Below are 20,993 nucleotides of genomic sequence, written 5' to 3'. Positions count from 1 at the left end.
TATTTAGCTTAAAAAATACAGAATTCCCAATCTCTGTGACTTCCGGGTATGTTTATGTAGATAAGTTATGAATGGAGAAGAGAGGACAAGCTTGCACATTAGGAGGAATTCATTAAGCTACTGGGAAATCAGTGAATATTTTCTTACCCAAGTATTAAGTTTGAAACCAAAAAGAAAACGTAACGTTAAAGCTCCTCTGCTCTTAAATACCAGTCTTTTAAAATACCTGATTGCAAGGGGTAATTTGTGCAACTAGATTTGGGATATAACTACCTTTTCACTATAAATCATGAACTGCAGTGTACCACATACACACTGCAATTCATCAACAATCTTAAGTAGTGGAAGAAGGACCCTTATCTAAGTGGGAAGGAGTCATTCCAACCCTCCCCCAACTTAGTATCGTATTACTAGATGAAAACATTTCCTTATTTCCAATAATTTATTCCTCATTCATTCCAAGAGATGAAAACATGTTCCTTTATGTATACAGAAGATTTGCCAATTGCTCTCCAATTGGCACATTTCTGGTTTTCCATCAGAATATTCCTCCCTCCCTTTAACATATCTTATTAAAGAAGTACAACTGCTAGCCAGCCAACAGACATTTTCTAGTAGCAATGAACTTAATGTATTATAATTCCAGTTACCAGTAAAATGCTGTTGCATTATCCATTAGGATGGATATAGATAGATGTATACACAATCACATACACACGCATATACAATGTGAACTTGAAAATCATCTCAAATCTTAAAAAAATAATTTCAAAAACAGCCTTAATGATGCATTTCTTACTAAGCATAGTTAAGTGAAATACTGGCAAAAAAGATGATTTACTCCTTGCAGTTCAATCATCTCAGGAATTATCAGTTGCCTGTTAGTGCCAGCGGCACAATTTAGAAATTACGATAAAATTTTCTCTGCATTTTGATGCTAATTTAATTTCCTTTTCCTCACTTTAAAAGGAAACCATAATTACCAACCTTTACCCACAATAAATAATTAAGGGCATTCCCATTTCATTTTGTATCACTGTAAGCCAAGAAAACACTGATGAGTTTTAAAATATCACAGGGAATTAGGTGATAACTCATCAGTGCTTTTGAGTACAGACACGAATAATTTACAGTCTGAAACTTGGTATGATAATTTTGATTCACACATGGGAAATCTTATTAACCCATGATGGAATCAAATTATTAAAAGAGGTACATGTATGAGAATTTCACAAACATTTGTAGCCAGGAATGTATGTGCAATAGTAAAATATACACATACAATATAGACACACAGATTAACATTGCTGAAAGACATCTGGATAGATCATAAATGCATTTAGTACATTATATAAAGATTACACTCTTTTAAAAAATGAATTTGCAAGCTTCTTTTAATTGATACATTTTTTATTTAAAGATGCTTTAAAATTTATCCCTTTTTCCTAAAATAAGATTAGAAGCCCACTGCTAACCCTCATCTTCAAACCTCACCAACTTGAAAAATAGGAAGGAAAGAAGGAAGGGGGGAAAAGGCTTAATTCCAGTAACTGTTATCTCTGAGTAGAATTACATGAAAATATAATTCCTTCACATGCTCAAAAACATTATCTCATGATAGCATTTGTAGTTACTTTATCCTGGAACATTAGAAAAAATGGAAGAAACATTTAAGAAATGTAATTTCTGTCCATTTCTGTCTATCACAATGATGAAAAATCTGTCACATTACACCCAAATTGAGTGGACTGGCTTTTATCTCCCTAAGAAATCATTTTATGTTACTTTAGTGGACTAAAGGGGAAAACATAAGTGCAACAGTTAACAAACTATAAAATAATATACAAACACTTCTATTATTAATGGTAATGATTAATGATAATAAGAACAATAATTATAATATTTTCAATTAACACTGATTATTTTGATCCACATACCCCAAAACCACAGGGTGTGAAAAGTTAACTCCAGGTCTGCTCTGCTTAAGAACTTTGGATAAGGAAAAACATCATCTCCAAAATTCTACCCTATGTAACCCCAAAGGAGGCTCACAGAAGCCTCAGCAATTGCTGCTCTCTGGAGAATCATGCTGACTAATCATTCTTAAAGTTTGGAATTTCTCGTTTATTTCAAAACCTTAATGTTCCCCTTTTCCTCAGAATTGACCATACCATTTTAAGCTGTTTTTATTTCACTACAATAGAGTAATTTAAACTAAAATTTTATAACTTATTCAGTTTCATTCCTCAAGAAAGACTGACACAAAAAGGGATGGACAAAGGAGTATACCTATTCAGTGGGTTCAAAAACACACATTAAATAAAACCATTACTAAAACATAGTTATTGGAACTAAGCTTGATGTTACCTCTGGTACTCCTAATTTTCGGCATGCTTCCAAAAAGTTTTCCACGTTTCTTCTGCATTTGGCCATGCTAAGTTTAGGCTATAAATGCAACATTCAGAAGTAATTAGTTATTAAGAGGCATAATTGAAATAACAGGTTAAATTTTAAGCTTTCTAAATGGCACAAGTAATACATGTTTATTGGAGAGGAATAATACATAAACAAATAGAAGACAATACAAAAATTATCCAGGAACATCCACCTGAACAGCTGTTAATATTTGGATTCTATTTTCCTAAATACTGTGTATGTATGTGTGTGTGTATAAAAGGTGTGTACACATACAGATATGTGTTTATATGTCGAATTTCTGCACATTTGCATACATACATGTGCAAAATTTCTGCACATGTATGTGAATATATACGTGTGGATACACACACACTATTTTTATGAGATCATACTGTTGTGTAACCTGCTTTAGTTTACTTAAAAGCACACCCTAAACATCACCTTTTCCCATGAGCAAATATATTTCTATATGAAGGGTTGATTCACCAGGCCAATGACTCTCTTTCTCACCAAAGCAACAGGTTTTATTAGAAAATTGCTGATGCCTCAAGGTGAAGAAATTTAGAGGCAGGGTGGGGAGCAGCCTTCCAGGTTAGAATGAACAGCTTGTGCAAACTCGGCAGTGGACAGTGAAGGCAGAGAAGAGAGGCAGCAGCGGGCTCCACGGCTACAGCGCAGCTGGGTCTGGTCAGTGGGGGCTCCAGATGCTCAGGGAAGAATTTCTAAGAAGTGGACTAAATTTAGAAACATTTCTAAAAATGAAAACTAAAGAATCCGCCTGCAATGCGGGAGACCTGGGTTTGATCCCTGTGTTGGGAAGATCCCTGAATCAGGGCATGGCAACCCACTCCAGTATTCCTGCCTGGAGAATCCCCATGGACAGAGGAGCCTGGTGGGCTGCAGTCCATGGGGTCGCAAAGAGTCAGACACAACTGAGCTGACTATGCACAAAATATTTTACAGTTGTTAAAATACATGGTTACGAGGAGTTTTAATGACTCAGGGAAATACTTAGGTTTTCATAAATTTTAAAAACTACTAAACAGTATATATGTGAAGCTCACAATTCAAAAATCACTTCTATGTTGGAGGAATGCTAGGAGCATAAAAGCCAAGATGTAAATAGTGGTTGTCTTTAGGGAGTGGGATAAGACATTATTTATCTTCCTCCAGCATTTCTCCATTATCTCTTTTTCTCTAATCAGGCATTATTTCACATAACATTTTCAATTAAAAATTTTTTATTTGAAAAAGATAAAAAGTGGCCACCAAAGAATATAGCATTTTTTCCCTGAAGAATTGACGAAATATACAAATGTGTATAGATACATGATTCATAGTGTCTCTTATGCATTATAAAACAATAACTGTATATTTAAATTGGAAGCTGAAGAATGATAGTTTCTTTCTTATAATTTGAGGAAAATTACTGAATGAGAATTTGGTACACAGTTCAAACTTTATAGCTGTCTGGACTTAAAAACTTTTGTATATTGGATTACAGGACAGAATTTACTGCCCAAACTAAGGCAGATAAAGCAGATTTAAGTCAGAAGACAAATTGGTCTGTTTTTCCCCCTGTGTTTTCTGAAGCCAAAATGTGGTCAGTCTTTGGGAAGCAAAAATTATGTTTAACTGTATAGAAAGAAAACTGAGAGTTGAAATGGGATCATCACCTAATTTTTCCTGCTGCCAAGAGAAAAGAAAGTGAGACAAATAGTGCCCCTGAGACGCTTTCCTTGAGGGGCCGAGAGTGGGCAGCTTCACGTGAGGCTTTCATTCTACACACTCTTTGTGTGACCTTTTATGAACACTTAACTTTCCCAAAGTCATGTGGCTCATACAGATGTGGAATTGGAATCCCAACACTACATCCTTAGCCCCTAAACTCTTCTGCTTCATCTAATAGCAGTAGTGTGGATAGAAGTTCTTCTCTACTTGTCCAATGAACCCTGAGTGGGCTTCAAAGACAAGCTTATCGTTGACTCCTCTCTTCTTGATGGTAACATGCCCCATGAAGTGCAGGGAAAAAATCCCAGGGCTGGCTTTATCTCCTCAACAGTGAGACAAGGAATTTTTTCACTCACTCCTTCTGATCTTTTCTGTTTCCTTGGTATCTCCAACTGACCCTTGAGCACAGCTAGCAGTCAAGGAATTACTGAATTAATGACAGCTAACCAACCTCTGGCCTGACAGGTTACTAATGATATTTATGCAGCACCTACATCTTTTCAGAGTGATCCTAAAATCCTCACTAATTATAAAATAAAAGATTCCATTAGAAGAGAACCCACCAACCAAAAAAAGTTTTCCAAAAGGACTTCTCACTGCTTAAATAACTGCTTGTGAGGAATGAATCTCTGTCTCTACAGTCTTAAAGTTAGCAAGCAGAGCAGTCATTTCTTTAACGTGATTTGCTTTATATTTGAAAGTAGTTAATTTTCTCTCATTTACATATTTACTTGAAATATTTTCCCTTTTTATAGTAAAAATGTTGCTTCATTCAGAAATGCTATCCCTGGAATTCTCTGGCAGTCCAGTAGTTACGGCTCCACACTTCCACTGCAGGGGACACAGGTTTGATCCCCAGTCAGGGAACTAAAAATCCTGCATGCCCTACGGCACGGCCAAAAAAAAACAAAGAATAGACACGCTATTCCTTTTCTGCTCTTTTGAGTTGTCTGGGGCCCAACAGAGAGAATTTGAACAGGATCCTGGTGATCCCCATCAGTGTCTTTAACCAGCAATACTGTCCCAACGGAGTCTGTTTTATGTAAGAGTTAGTTTTCCTTAAATGGTGTTACTTACGACTGCTGGTGAAGGGACATGGATGCTTGCGACAGATCGCGGGCGGATGTGGTTGACCAAATGGCAGAGGACAACGCCATCCATGAGGGCGGCCCCCAGGTCTTCGTGCAGGCTGACCTTGAGTCTCATCTCGATGCTCTGAAAAGAGATCAAAAGGAAATCAATTGCTCTCAGGCAACTGAGGGTAAAGTACAGTTATGACTATTTATGAACTGGGGTTTAAGTTTCACTATAAAGGATAAGAACACCTGGAAAACACAACCTTTCAAAAGATATTAAATAAAATTCCCTCTGTAGAAAAATTAATTCAGTTATGTAAAAAAATTTTTAATCAGTTGAATTTTTAAAATAATGGAATCACTTCTTGAGTTCGAAATTGCCTCAGGCTTAGCAATTAAAATAGAAAACCAGAATGAGTTGACAAATAAAAGCCAAATCAGTGGTGACTGTTTTGCAATGTAAAAAAAATAGTGAATCAATATGCGGTACACATGAAACCAAAATGATATTGTAAGTCAACTATATTTTAACAAAAGTAAATAAAAGAAGTAAATATAAACAAAAACAAATGAAAAACCCCAAGCCAACCCAAACTTATTATTTCGGATAATGTATCTCAGACAGCCTGCAGTGGGCAGAAGAGAGATTACGGGTGTTTTTCTAGGACTATGCTTTCATTCAAAAAGCCATTTTTCTCCCTTCTTAAAAAAAAATTCAAAGTTTTATTTTGAGGTCATTATAAATTCATACGCAGTTATAAGAAGTAATACAGAGAGATCTCAGGTACCCAGTTTCCTTAAGGGAGCACCCCGCAAACGTACACAACTGGGACCCTGACATCGACAGAACATGCACCTCACTACAAGGAGCCCTCATGTTGCCCTTTGGCAGTCACACCCACTTCCTCCCACCGCCAAGCACCTCTTTGTCCCTGCTCCCTTCTCCTCCCCTCCCAGGACTCCCAGGACCAGAATGTAGATCATCTGTTACAGCAACTCCCGAAGGTCCCTGAGGCTCTCTGCTCATTTAGTTTCAGTCTGTTTTTTCTCTCTCTGCTGCCCAGATTAGGCAATTCCTCTTGTTCTTTCCGACAGTTCACCTATTCTTTGTGACACTGTTGAGCCCATCCCCTGGGCTTCTCATTTCAGATAATGTATTTCCCAGTTTTAAATTTCCATTGGTCCTTCTTCATGTCTTGTTTCTTTGCGAACATTATCTATTCCTCTGCCAAAGCATTCAATTTTTTCCCTTTGTTCCAACCATGTTCATCACTGCTTGTGGAAGAACCTTCACGGCGAGCGCCGTACGATCTTTGTCGGATAATTCTAACATCCCTGCCGTCACAGGGCTGTCAGCTGTTGATCACCTTTCCACATTCATTTTGGTTCTTGGGACAATGAGTGATTTTTTTTTTCTGGTTGAAAACTGGACATTTCTGGTATCATGTTATGAGACTTTGGATCCTATTTAAACTTTCTCTTCTGGCTAGCTATTTTGGACACTGCTCTGGCAGGGAATGGGAAGGCACTACCTGGGTGCTGCTGCTGCTAAGTCGCTTCAGTCGTGTCCGACTCTGTGCGACCCCATAGACGGCAACCCACCAGGCTCCGCCATCCCTGGGATTCTCCAGGCAAGAACACTGGAGTGGGTTGCCATTTCCTTCTCCAATGCAGGAAAGTGAAAAGGGGAAGTGAAGTCGCTCAGTCGTGTCCAACTCTTCACGACCCCATGGACTGCAGCCCACCAGGCTCCTCCGTCCATGGGGTTTTCCAGGCAAGAGTCCTGGAGTGGGGTGCCATTGCCTTCTCCTATCACTGTGTAAATGCAGATTGCCACTTGGGGTCAGTTGACTGGGACTGGGATAGAAATCCAGGCTGCCCATGTACAGCTTCCACTGACACTGTGGGAGGGGAGGGGATTGTTTTTAGTTGGTAGGGATGACATTCCTGGCTCCCAACTTGGCCTTCTCTGGTATCATCCCAGCAGAGGTGAAAGTCAGCTGCCTATCCCATCTTTGCAGACATGGGTAGCACTGGGGCCACAGGTTTTCTGTAGCTGGAGTAGAGCATTTATTGTCTAAAAGTTTTCTGTCTCCCTAGGCTGTCCTTCTTCTGGTCCTCTGAGTAAAGTAAGCAAGCTTTTGTTGGGACTTTAAAAAAAAAAAAAAAAACTGTTCCCATGAGCATTTCCAGTTTCCAGCTACTTCAGCTCCAAGTCCGAGAAAGATGAAGCAAAAAAGAAAACCCACTGGACTCACCACCGAGTCATTCCTAGTCCCAAGGAACCCAGCTGGTCTGAATTATTCTCTCCACCTTTCAGAGTGCTCTTATGATTATTTTATATAAAATGGCCAAGGGTTTTAGTTGTATTTAGTGAAAGGAATGGGGAAAAGCACATCTATTCCATCTCCTCAAAAGCAGGAAAATCAATTTTTTAAACTTCAAATACAAATTTCTGATTTACAGCAAAGCTCCTCATAATTGGGTAACACTGTGAGAAAAGATGACTTAATTTGGAGATTTGCAATAAGTGAAGCACTTGAAAATCAGTGCATGTAATAGTGTTGCATAATTCTCTTTCAGAACTGTCCTGTGTCTAGACACCTCATTTTTTTTCTAAGCTTGCTTTCAGTCTCTAATTAAATTAAAACATAAGCTATCAATATGACCCAGGCTTTAAGATAAAATTATATCACTCTTTGAGAGGCTTGTCTCAACTTCTCATCTTATTTTTACATATCTCTGAAAGTTCGCCTCCCAAGTTTACAGCACATCCAAATTCTCGAGGCAAATGACAGAGGTCTGACTTGCCCAACGTGACTGCTGAGTCAACCACAGTGGCTTAAAGTGGTGGTGAGGAGTTTCTGGGTTTTTATCTCTTTCCTCCCGACTACCTGCTATATATATACTTTATATAACCGTATATAAAGTATCATCTACAACAAAAAAAGATTCTGACCTACCTTAAATTTAGCTTTAATTTTACTAATAGAATTCATTGCTCATGTGTAAAATTCACTGTTATTTGAAGGTGTATATTTGTTTCCTTCTTACTTATTCTCTCTTCTCAATAGACTATAGGCTTCATGAAAGCAGAGACCTTTTTGTTCTTTTCTCTCTCCATCACCTAGACTATATGGCCTGGCACAGAGCAGCAGTCAATAACCATTTGCTAGTGAAAGAAGATATAGTATAAAATCCACCTCTTCAAGAAGCTTCCTATATTCTTCTAGCTAATGGCTATGGTACTTCTCTTTGAATATAAAAGAACTTGTGTAGTAATTCATGATATGCTGCCTTTAATAACTAATACCAGTGAGTTCTTTGGTAACTGATCCTTGTCCTGCTGTTTGACCTTCTACACACTTATGTGAGACCCTCCTGACTAGACACAAAGACCATGAGGGTAGCCAAATATATACATATACACAGTTGCCACTAGGAGCTGTGCTGGGAGTAGAAATACAACATGGGATAAGATAGCCATGGCTCCTGCCATCACCAAGCTTAAAATCTCCCCTGGCACCCAGGACAAGACTTCACTCTTGGTAGGAACTCAAATGGTTTGCCTATTAAATGACATTCAAAAATTCTGGCTAGTAGGGATAACTATAAACATCTTTAAATTCATGTAATCTTATTAAATAAATTAATAACAGTGCATTTTTAAAAGTTTTAACTTTTATACATAGGTATTAAGTATTTCTACTTATATTATCTCATAGATTCCTCACAAAATCCCACGAAGGTAGATGGGAGCTACTGCTTTAATATATGAAAAAACTCAAATTTAGAGATGTTAAGTGACTTGCCCAGTAGCAGACAGTCAGTAGGCGAGCTGCCTAGATTTGAAACGAGGTCTGTTTGAAGTGTTTCAAAATCTACTTTTTAAAAATACAGAATGCTACTTTAATGCTGGAAATTATTATTCAGTAATACAGTGTTTCCCGGTACCTCTCGGAGCTGTTCCACCAGTTCTTTTTCTTCTCTCATCTGTTCCATTTTCCTCCGAATCGTAAACTGTGGGTCTATAGATTCCAAATTTCTCTGCGGTCTTAGAAACACTAGAAGAGAAAGGGGGGAAAGCCTTTACAGAGTGTCTAGTACACTCTATATGCCATATCGGGCTGCTCATGTTTGAATCAAATAGTTTATTTATCCCAAATAATTCATTCACCACTCACAAAAACAGGAAATTCTGACTTCACATGAAAAGCTTGATTCAAATATTCTAGAGAAGATTATGTTTTCAATTATTCTGCATTGTGTGGACGAACAATCAGCTGAATCCAGGAAAGGGCTTGGTCATCCCTGGTATTATTCCAGACCCCTCCTCTAATTTTTCCACTGCTTCCATTCCAAGCTTTCATCTACACTCCAGGTTTCACAATCCTTTCATTAAACTTGAATACTCTGCCTCAAGTAATAAGCCAGAATTGCTTTACATGTTATAAACAAGCACAGGTTAATGATTTTGCTGGCTGAGGTTTTTTTTCATCAGCCTGGATTAAGAACTAAGTGATGATGCACACTATCCACTCCCAAACGTTACCTATCTGAGTGTGGAGGGGAAATTCTGGCGTCTATCATGTCACTGAAAGTGCATCCCTAAGTCAGCTCTTCAGAGATGACCATAGATTCCTTTTAGAAAAGCTGTCAAGATGGGAGGTGGTGTTAAGAGATCATCTCTGCCTGCAGGTCCTTAAAATTACAACCTGCCAGGAATAGCAACTCACAGTGGCAACTCTGGAAGGAGTTAAGTCTCTGACTGCAGACAAAATGAATGCTCTCAAACTTTGAAGGATAACATCTCTTAAAGACTATCAAGAAAGCAAGCAATATTCTACATATGGGCAGTGATTCTAGCAATTTATATTAGGATAACAAAGCACAGGGCAGATTTAAACTTGAATCTTTCTCTTCCTTTAGATTCTTATTAAGACTATCAACTTTCCATGCACCCTAGAGGGAGCAAAGTGTGGTTAAGAGCTGTCATTGGTTCTCTGTGTCCCATAGATTTTCAGATTGGGAGAGGCGGGGATGGGAGGATGGGGGGCAGAGCTTCAGAAAATCTGGGGCAGAGAACTCCAGTTTTAAAAATCAATACCACAAAGAAGGCTGCACCAACATACTGTAATCCTAGTTGCTTCAATCACCATATCTTCAATAATATAGAATAAGAAGATTATGCAATGTTTATTCTATTCTAACATTTTCTATGAGCCACTTTAAAAGCTAATTCAATTTATTTATTGTTAAATATGGTTTACAAATATACTTTGAATTAAAAACTGGGGTCCACCATATAATCAATTATCCTACATTCATACAACTATGTCATTTTAATCCTAATTTGTATCTTTGAATCAAAACACCTTAAGGAATGCCTTGCACTATACTTTTCACATTTAGGTATTTTCTTTCTAAATCAGTTCTAGGATATTTGAATCAGCATTCTGGTGCTCTACAGGGGACCAGAAAGTTGACACATCTTAAGAAATCCTTGACTTACGGAAGTTAATGGAGCAACAGGATGACCACTGTACATAAAACACCTTCTGGAACTTCAGAGAGAAGTCAGCCTGAGGCCTGGGCTTTTGTCTCAAGCCCCCTAAGGAAGTCACAGGTGGAAAGAGCCAAAGTCTTGTCACCAAGACCCACAAAAACCAAACCCCACATGAAGTGAGACCAATTGTTTCAAAAATAAAGGAAAGGTAAGCCGAGGAAGCAGGGTAGACCAACCAGCAGGGAGAGATGAGATAAAGTTGCCTTTGCACCATACGGAGCCCCGCCAAAAAATATACCCACTTAAACATAGTGATCAGAAGAGAGATACATTACAATGGAAAGTCCAGAAAAAATCCACACCCTCAAAGAAAAGAAATCAACCAAATTTACCAAAAAAGTCAAGGAATGTGGACTTAGTTGAGTGATACACATGCTGGTCCGCAAGGGGGAGCCGCAGCTCCGTTTAAACAAATCCGATGTTTTCTTTGGAGGTTTTATTTTCCTTCGGCTTTTTTTCTGGGGGCAATCTTATCTAATACTGCATGTTTAATATTTCCAATATGTTTTTACTGGCAGACTTCATTCTGAATACGAAGTTATCAGGAAGTTAAATTAACTGTGAGCTTTTGGTTAACAGCACACTCTTCAAGTATCTATGCCCTGTTAGAGCCCTATGTGAGATAACAAGATAACGCAATGGGGTCTGGGTTTTAAATACCTGGTATTGCTTTTCATCTTAAATGCCCATACATCTCAAAAAATACAAAATGCATGCTTGGGTATTTGCTTTATGAATATAAGCAGTCAAAAAATGTTAAAACATATGTGAACTGTTATTTTTAAAATGAACACTTCAAATGTACATAAAACTATTGGAAACTGGACTACTACTAGTTTTCTAAATAGATTAATTATTGTAGAATATATGAGAATTTAAAATGAATTATTTAGACTGATAATAAATCTACAGAGCACATAAGTTTGTTGTGATAGAATAACTTTAATAGGATCATTATGGTAGCTCTGATTATACTATCTACAAGTGCTCGCTTCAGCAGCACATATACTATACTATCTACAATTCTTTTTTCTTTTCAAGTCATATTTAAATAATAAATACAGTGACCAGTTTGGTCAAAGCTTCAGGAAATTGGTCTATGGAGGAATTATTCTAGCTTTCCTTAATTTTCTATCACTACATTTAAGAACTCACCTACTTAATTCAGGGGAATAAAAGTTAACTTGAATAACAGTTAATGCCCTGTTATAGGAAATATTTTTCAAAGCAAATGCCACACTGATTAATGTAAATAAGAAGGAAAAAAAAGCTGGGACAAGAGAGCAGAGGGAGGGTGTACATGAGTGAGTGAGTGTGTGTGTTTGTGTGAGTGTGTGCTCAGCTATATTCGACTCTTTTCGACCCCATGGACTGTAGACCACCAGGCTCCTCTGTCCATGGGATTCTCCAGGCAAGAATCCTGGAGTGACTTGCCATTTCCTCCTCCAGGGGATCCCCCTGACCAGGGATAGAACCATGTCTCCTGGGGCTCCTGCCTTGGCAGGCAGATTCTTGACCACTGAACCACCCGGGAAGCCCATGTGTACACACATGTATATATGCCTAAGGGGCAGGAAAAGGCAAGGACATAGGAGATTTAAGATGCAGGGAAAAAATGAGTCCTGCTTCGCTGTTTAGTTACTATATATCAAACAACATTCAAAGAATGAAAAGGATGGTTTGCTCATACTCATACCTACAGAGACAAATTTCTAAGCAAAAATTCTGCAGGGAATGATGAACATGCTTAGGCAGAATATCAAATTCATTCTGCAGGTACAAGTCAAATTCTACTATTTTCCCCTTATCTCTACTTCCTCCTTCACTCTCTTCATCATCTTCATCCCTGACCTGGGAATGGTCTGTCAGCTATGAATGCACAACATTTTTTATCTGTGCCTCTCATGGCACTCATCACTTTTTGTCTCACAGTATAGATCTGCTCTTCTCCATAGGACTCTAATACAGAGTTTGTCTGTTTCCAATTTAAACCTCTACTCCGTCCAGGAAAGCAGCTTGTTTGATGAATAAACAAACAAAAAAAAGTGTTTCAAATGCTCCCTCATTCAAAGATCAGACAATCTGGGACTTTCCTGGTGGTCCAGCGACTGAGACTTCCCCTTCCTATGCAAGGGGTAAGGGTTCGATCGCTGGTTGAGGAGCTAGGATCCCACATGCCTCACGGTCAAAAAAAAATGAAACATAAACAACACAAGCAGTATTGTAGCAACTTCAAAAAAGACTTTAAAAAATGGTCCACATCAAAACATTTTTAAAAAGAAACAAGCAAGAAAACAGAGATCAGTCTATCTGGAGAGTACCTTGGCAGAATTACCCTACCCTGATATAAGCAGTCACCTGAAAAATCTCCTAAAGCTTAGTTTCCAGGTTTGAATGCCTTAGACTGCAAAATAAAGAGTTCCACAAAGGCAGAGATTTAGTCTGTCTTTTTCAGAGCTGTGTCCACAGTAAAGTGCATCATGCCTAACAAACAGTAGGCACTCAATAGATATTGGAACTTCCCTGGTAGCTCAGCTGGTAAAGAACCCGCTGCAATGCAGGAGACCCTGGTTCGATACCTGGGTCAGGAAGAGCCCCTGGAGAAGGGACAGGCTACCCACTCCAGTATTCTTGGGCTTCCTTGGTGGCCCAGGCAGTAAAGAATCCCCCTGCAATGTGGGAGACCTGGGTTCGATCTCCAGGTTGGGAAGATGCCCTGAAGAAGGGATCGGCTACCCACTCCAGTATTCTTGCCTGGAGAATTCCATGGGCAGAGGAGCCTGGCAAGCTATAGTCCATGGGGTCGCAAAGAGTTGGACACGACTGAGCAACTTTTAACAGATATTTAAGGATGTGCACAAGAAACTATTTTTTTTAATGTTATAAAAGCATCTTTCAGTTAAGCAAAGAAAGCCCACTCCTCTAAAAATTCCCTGAAATGCTATTTATTACAAGAAAAGCATTTTGCATAGAAATTATTAGTGGATATTATTAACCTTTATTATCTAAATTTAACTCCAGATTTCTTCTCTGTGGACACATGAGGTTTGGAATTCAGCTCTCCACTTCCCTTTGGAAACTAAAAAACCTGGACAGGGTGTGATGTTCAAGACATACCAATTCAAGGGCAGCAATAGGATGGCTTTGAAAAAGTATCATGAGCTGTAGATCCAGTTAATGTGAATCAGAAATCTGATTAATACATTCATTTATTCCCTCTGGTGCCTAAAAATGAATTAGATAAATTCTCTGCCCTCAGAAGGCTCAAATTTCCTCTCTATTGTCCTGGGCAGTTTATTTAACCCAGGGGTTTTTACCTGCTTAAACAGAACAACAAATCAGCAAAATAATCAGTGCGAAGACTCTATGGTACACCAAATAAATTAGCGTCTCTTAGTGTAGGGCACAAGCAGCCATTGTTTGAAAAATGCCCAGGTGATTCTAATATAAAGCCAGGATTGAGAACCACTGAAGCAACCCCTCCCAACTTCAGTTTCCTCATTTTTGTAATGGGGAAAATAATGCCTAAGTGTAAGATTATGGTAAAAACAATTCCAGAAAATGTCTGAAAACTGGCCCAAGACAGGTATGTCCATCCATTCATTCACTTTCCAGTGATAGTTTAAAGATCAATTTTAAGTATAAATGTGAGCACCCACCAATTTGTTGAAAATGAAAAAGAGAAAGTACTTCAAAGGAATGTAGGAACAATTTTAATTTCAAAATGAAGGGGGAAAGGAAAGACAGCGGTAGAGTAGTAAGGGGGCACAAAAGAAGGAGCAGAAGTGAAGTTTTCACGTTAAGAACAACTTGAAGTGGAGCTGCCCCCTCCAGCCCCAGGGGCCGGACAGACTAGAGACACACGTCCACATCCTTCTCCATCCACTTTAGGAGGCAGGACTTTGAGGACTGTAGAAGTTCAAACTCCTGAGGACTTCCTAGCCACTTTGTCATTTTTATTTCTTTGAAGAATGAGTTTAGGGAAGATACGGGAATTTCAAATGACATATATTTGAAACAATTTATTATTTCAAATGTGTTTCTTTAAATAATTTTATTTCAATATTGTCATTTAAAAAAGTGGGAATTTTAACACAAAGCATGACAGTGAACAAGGCATAAACAAGCCAACTTTACAAAAGTAATTAATAAAAATCATAAATGAAAGGCAAGTTGCCTTATGCTGGGTAGAGTGGGAATATGATGCCATTTATTTTCACAGGTTGAGATAACCACAGATATTGGGCTATGGAGCAAATATGAGGAAACAAAACTGATGGGGTAATCAGCTTTGGAATGCCACAAGGGGCCACTGAATGGGATCTACTGTTTCAGAGTAACCAGGAAGAACAACATAAAAGTAGGCTATTTCCCTCTTCCAACTTTAGCTCACAGACTTGGGGATACATACAGTGTTTCTTCATTAATTAAAAAGACACTTACAAAACAGAAAGAGAATGTGAATGTATGGAAAAAACCGCCACAATATTATAAAGAAATTAGCCTCCAATTAAAATTTTTAAAAAAGAGAGAAGGAGACTCACAGACTTAGAAAATGAACTGATGGTTGCTGGGGGGGGAGGGAAGGAATAGTTAGGGAGTTTGGGAAGGTCATGTACACACTGTTATATTCCAAATGGATAACCAGCAAGGACCTCCTGTATAGCGCACGCAACTCCAGTCACTGTTGGGCGGCACCTGGATGGGAGCAGGGTTTAGGGGAGAGTGCATACGTGTATATGCATGGCTGAGCCCCGCTGTTCACCTCAAACTACCATAAAATTGTTAATCGGCTCTATGCCAATACAAGATAAAAAGGTTAAAGTTTGAAAAAAATTTTAAATGCATTGGAAAATGTATTCAAATCAGAAGGCAACATTTAGCTCAAAGAGAATGAAGATTTTATTTGAAAGGTTAGATTTGGGAACCTACACAAATATTTGAAGACTTCTGCTGCCAGAAAATTATCAGATAATTAACAGAAAACTATCCCTTCCCTAGGGCATACTGTAGACAAATTGCAAAAAGGGGAAAATAACAACTACCCAATGCCTGGTCCAGGTAGATTAATACTGAAAACAATCCCTTTGTTATTTTGTGTGCATGCGTGTGTGTGTGTGTGTGTGCGGTACACTATAATAGCCACATGTGAATCCCTAGAATTTTCACTCATAGAAAAAATATCAGAGAAGTATTGCATGGTTATTTTATTTTCAGGAAGATTTTCACCATGATTATTTTCTAAGGAAATCTTAAGACTTTATCTGGCTTAGTATCTTGCACAAAGAATCCTCAATAAACAGCTGTAAATGTGAAGGTAGGTTGGTGGAGAGGAGACTGGAGCCTTGGGCATGGCCCCGGCTCCCCCTCCATCTAGCAGGGTGAGCCAGGCAGGTCACCTCACCTTTCTCGTTTTAGTTGGTTCATTTATAAAGACAGAAGCTATGTCTAAATGTTACCCAGCTTTAGAAAGTCTTTTTCAGATATCATTCCTAAGGAAATACCAAATCACACATAAATCTTTCATTCTAGGCTTTATTTCCTTTAAACATCATCAGATCCATAAATAGCCATGCTTTCTGAGAAACGAAAATGATTCTCTCCCCTTTAAGTAAAGGAATAGTTTATCAAGAAAGTTTCCATTTAGCCTTCCTCAATTTCCAGAATTTAAAGTGGGCTGATACAAGAAGGAACTTTGGTTTCCTTGTTGTTGTTGCTTAATCACACTTGCTTTTGGTTTGAAATTTTAGAAATCTATGAAATAATAAAATTCCTTTTGTAACTAACCTGCCAAAATATACATTATCCTTCTATGAAATGAAGTCTGAAAAAGCATTTTTTGGTTGAATTTTGACCAGAAATCACAACAAATGTTTTACATATGTGGTTTCTAGTCATTACATATAACATATTGATACTTAGATTAAAAAAATAACTTATCAGAAAATATATCTTCTTGTGTTTGCACTGTGGTTTTACCCCACATGTCACTTTTCTTCCCTATAAATCATACTATTTCATTTAACATTACTTTTAATTACTTTGTATCTTGGAGTAAAATGCCTAAGATCTGAACTAACAGACCAATATGGAGATTGAGATATCTGTAGTAAGGATCTCTAAATAACTATATGTATTTTATTTTCATCTTTTAGACTACTTTAGATATATAGTGGCATGAGACCAAACAATATCCACATTAATCCTAACTAGCTGTCCTCAATTTTTTTTTGCATATTTGATTCTCAAGCCAAGTTACCATTCTTGCATATTTGTTGTCGTTTAGTCGCTAAGTCGTGTCCAACTCTTTTGCAACCCCATGGACTGCAACATGCCAGGGTCCTCTGTCCATGGGATTTCCCAGGCAAGAATACTGGAGTGCATTGTCAATTCCTTTTCCAGGAGATCTTCCGGGCCCAGGGATAGACCCCACATCTCCTGCATTGGCAGGTGGATTCTTTATGACTGAGGCACCAGGGGAGTTCTCTTGGCTATTATATAGATGAAAGGGCTAAAGTTATCAAAAGTCAAAATGTGCAAAGAATTTGCAAAGTAGAAAAAAGCAAGTGATTTCTCTTCATTTTTAGAAATTCCTTACTTCTAACCATTCTCAGTGCACTCCTTTCAGATCAGTCACAGTATATCTTAATTACTTTAAAAATCTCATTATCAAATGCCTGGATAATAAAAGATGAAACTCCAAAAGCATTAGTTCAGAAGAAATTATCCAAATGTGCAAAAACGCAAATTTTTATAAACAAGCAAACACACCAAAAAAAAAAAAACCCAAGCAGAAAGAATAGAGAAGAAATTATTGTACAGTCCTTCCAAAATTCAGAATGTTCAAGATAATTAAACATAGTTGAACACACTGCCAGAGAACAATGCACATGCATTTTTCTGGACTTTCCAGGTTTCCTATTCTCTCTTAAGTCAGGCATGCAGGAGAACACATTCTATCTTCAGCTGCACAGAAATGAATGTTCAGTATATTCATTCACTGGCTTATTAATGAGCACATTGAAGAATAGGTACAAAGCCACCTACCATTGTCACTGTCTCCTTCAGAGGGAACACAGTAGCTAGAGCCGTCCCATGTTTGTGCCTGTGTAAGTTTGTTGAAGGAGATAGGAGGAAGAGTGAGGGCTGGGTCTGCAGGAGCGCGAGAGCGCCAGTCGGCGTACGGTTGCACAAGGACCCGGAAAAACCAAAAGGGCGGCAGCATTTCACAAATGGCATAAGGAGTGTATGGAAATGAAGCGAATTTCATATCATGGGATTTAATTTCAAAGGTACAATATAGCGGAAGAATGAAAGATGGCGCATGGAATAAAAAGAATGATAAAAAACTGAGTGTTAGTACTTATCAACCATATACTTTGCATGCAGTTAATATCATTCATCGTTAACAGTTCTCAAGCCCACAGACTTAAGAGCACTAATGAATCAGGTCTGCGGAAAGAAGGGGGCCCCATTGATTATGCAGATAAAAAGCAAAAGCCCTACCAGATACCTTTTCCAAAGACCTTCTAAATAACAATTTTAACAAATATGACTCACCATTAAAGCTGGCTATGCAAAAGTTAATATGTGTAAATATGCCTATTATTTACAAATAAAGCTATTATAGAATCAGCATTTACAGTTGGTGAATTTTTTTTCCCCAAGGCAATGTAAAATTTCTCTTTAAAGACATCTATAATGATAGCTGAATCTAGTCAACTCTGCTCAACCCTTGAACCACAGATATAACCTCTCAATATTTTCTTAGATATTGATCAGTATAAAACCAATTCTGGACACTAGTTGAGTCTCTGTAACAACAAACCTAATTAACCAATAGATATCAACCAGTTCAAAGAACTTTTAAGTTGGTCATTTATGAAATAACATCTCTTTTGGGGGCACGAACTATTCATATAGTAGTTTTTGATATTTAGGAAATACCTACACAATTTTTATTCAATCTTAAGGCAAGGCTGGCAAAATACATGGACATGGTTGTAGGAATGACTATTGGGTATATATACATTTGTCTTTCCTTGGAGGAAAACATAGAAAAAAATTTCTTTTGAAAAAAACTACCAGCCAACTTAAAGAATCTACATTTCTATTCCAACTTGCTGATTTGAGCAGTCTGTTTTTATTTATAACACAGAAATCACATGAATTCATATACTTAATTTTAACATAAAAATCATTTTTTAAAGATCCAAAGCTACTTAGTCAAAAAGAATTTCTCTTTTTCAGTCATATGATCTTCAATTAAGATTACTATATATATATATTTTTCCAGAAAATGTGAAAAATACATCCTGTAATATTTTAAACCTAATAAATAAAAATTTAAACATTCCCAATAGATGATGCTAGTTTCATAAAGTTCCAACATGCCATCTGATTTTCCTGAAGAAAAATCAGTATTATTTACAACAAACTCCACAAAGCTTTCAACAGCCAGAACAATTTCCACACTGGTTAGTCAGCATTATAGAGAGGTTGGAAGCTAGGAGAGGAAATTATCTTTGTTTCCTGCTATTCAAAATGAATATTTCACTTAGTTTTCACCACTATAAAGAATCAGAAATGGTTCAACAGTATAGGCACAAAGTTGATAAGCTGAATTTGGACCCCATAAAAAGAACTGGAAAAGTCATGGAGACAATTTTACAACTAAGCTACAAAGATGCACATTCAAAAGAATATTATTCTGTGGAGATTCGTTCAACTTTTGATTTGCTCTTTTAAAATTGTCTAAAACTGCCTATAATTTATAGGGATAGGAGAAAGCCTAGCCAAATATGAGGTCCTCGGTGTGCAGAGAACATTCCTGGCAGATCACCACTCAAGGCATGGGTGCCCGTATTCCTCCCAGCACAACCTGAGACCTTGCAAATTGAAGCCCAGCCCATATCTGGCTGCATACACTCAGGTCTGTAAATGGTGAGGCCAGTCATTTGAGTCCAATTTCAAGTACAGTTCGGCTCTCCATAAAACACCTCCTAAGTCCCACCACACCCCCAAGCATGTTCTCAAATAGCCTTGTCTTATGGTCCATTCAAAATGCCAGGAAACCATTATACCTGGCCACACGTTACCCATCAACCAACTTCCTCCAAAAATGAAAAAACATTCCTTTATAAAAGAATTATCTTTTTTTTCCTACAGGTAAAAAATTACAAATATGTGTATCTGCAACTGCTGCCAAAATGCTTTACTAATAAGCCCAAGAATATTTAAGTTCTTTACTACCTTTTCTTAAAGCATCTGAGTGCCTTCTTAGCACTTAACTGAAGCATTGGTACAGAATATATGCAAAAGACCTAAGAATCAAAAATACTAAAACAAAGAAGCACCTAAAAGAAGGTAGACAGTGCAAGAACTTTAAATAGGATGAGATATCAGAAGAACCAAATTTTTCTATACATACTCCTTTTTAAAATCAGTAGTTATTTTGCCCACTGCTATAATTTACATTTGTGAATGTACTAATAATAAGTTAAAATAAAGTAGGTAATATAAACAGAAAAGGTCTTTAAAATCTCTCCTGACCACTCATGTGAGTCTTGGAATGACTGCTTGTCACAGGAGTAAACATACAGACCTTACCAAGGTCCAGAGAGCAAATGAGGGGTGTCTCACAAAGAGAGTCACCATCCTTAACTCAGCAAGGTACCAGCAACCACCGAGGCAAAGGGGTGGCCATTTTATCCACAAAGTATTTCTTTACCACTTACACGCCCCAACATTTTTCTCTCTTTGCTCTGACTCAAAAGAAGGTAAGATGATCTGTTACTGACAACACAGCCTTAAGAGGAGAGACACTGACACGGAGAATGAAAATCTCCCTGCCCAAGCGGTGGCGAGGTTCTGATGCCAGGATGCAAACTCACCAGCGCTGACAAGGCTGCTCCCACTAGAACATAGGCACGCAAAAGGCTAAAGAGAAACTCCGGAGTTGTTTCACATGGGCAAGAATGCTGAGGTTGCCACTTACCTGATCGAGGTTTCAGGCCAAACAGAGCTGTGCTGGTGCTGGTCGGAGAGATGGCGGGGGAGTTCTCTCTCATCTGTGGTATTAGAAGGAAAGGACACCTTTTAAAGAACTGGAGCAGAACTATGCATGCTTCTCCAGGATCAAGCATTGTAACAAAACCACGACCTCCTGGCACTGGCTGCTGTGAGGAAGTCCTGACTAAAAA

General features: G+C 38.0%; 1 protein-coding gene across 2 annotated transcripts in view; it reads right to left on the bottom strand.

Annotated features, from left to right (window-relative positions):
• The window catches only part of LRCH1 (leucine rich repeats and calponin homology domain containing 1), a 213,037-nt gene that overhangs the window by 19,701 nt on the left and 172,343 nt on the right, over positions 1–20,993 (bottom strand). The window contains exons 15-19 of one of the 2 annotated variants that reach the window (XM_043892448.1): positions 20,789–20,861; positions 17,839–17,943; positions 9,180–9,289; positions 5,227–5,364; positions 2,368–2,445 (exon numbers count right to left, since the gene is read on the bottom strand). In XM_043892448.1, coding sequence (XP_043748383.1) covers positions 2,368–2,445; positions 5,227–5,364; positions 9,180–9,289; positions 17,839–17,943; positions 20,789–20,861 — 504 coding nt within the window. The remainder of the gene's footprint in view (positions 1–2,367; positions 2,446–5,226; positions 5,365–9,179; positions 9,290–17,838; positions 17,944–20,788; positions 20,862–20,993) is intronic. The other variant, XM_043892447.1, reaches the window with a different exon arrangement.

The sequence above is a fragment of the Cervus elaphus genome, chromosome 30 (assembly GCF_910594005.1).
Source record: "Cervus elaphus chromosome 30, mCerEla1.1, whole genome shotgun sequence".
Lineage (NCBI taxonomy): Eukaryota > Metazoa > Chordata > Mammalia > Artiodactyla > Cervidae > Cervus > Cervus elaphus.
Note: the sequence above shows the minus strand (reverse complement) of the source record. Positions and strands in the feature narration are given on the sequence as shown.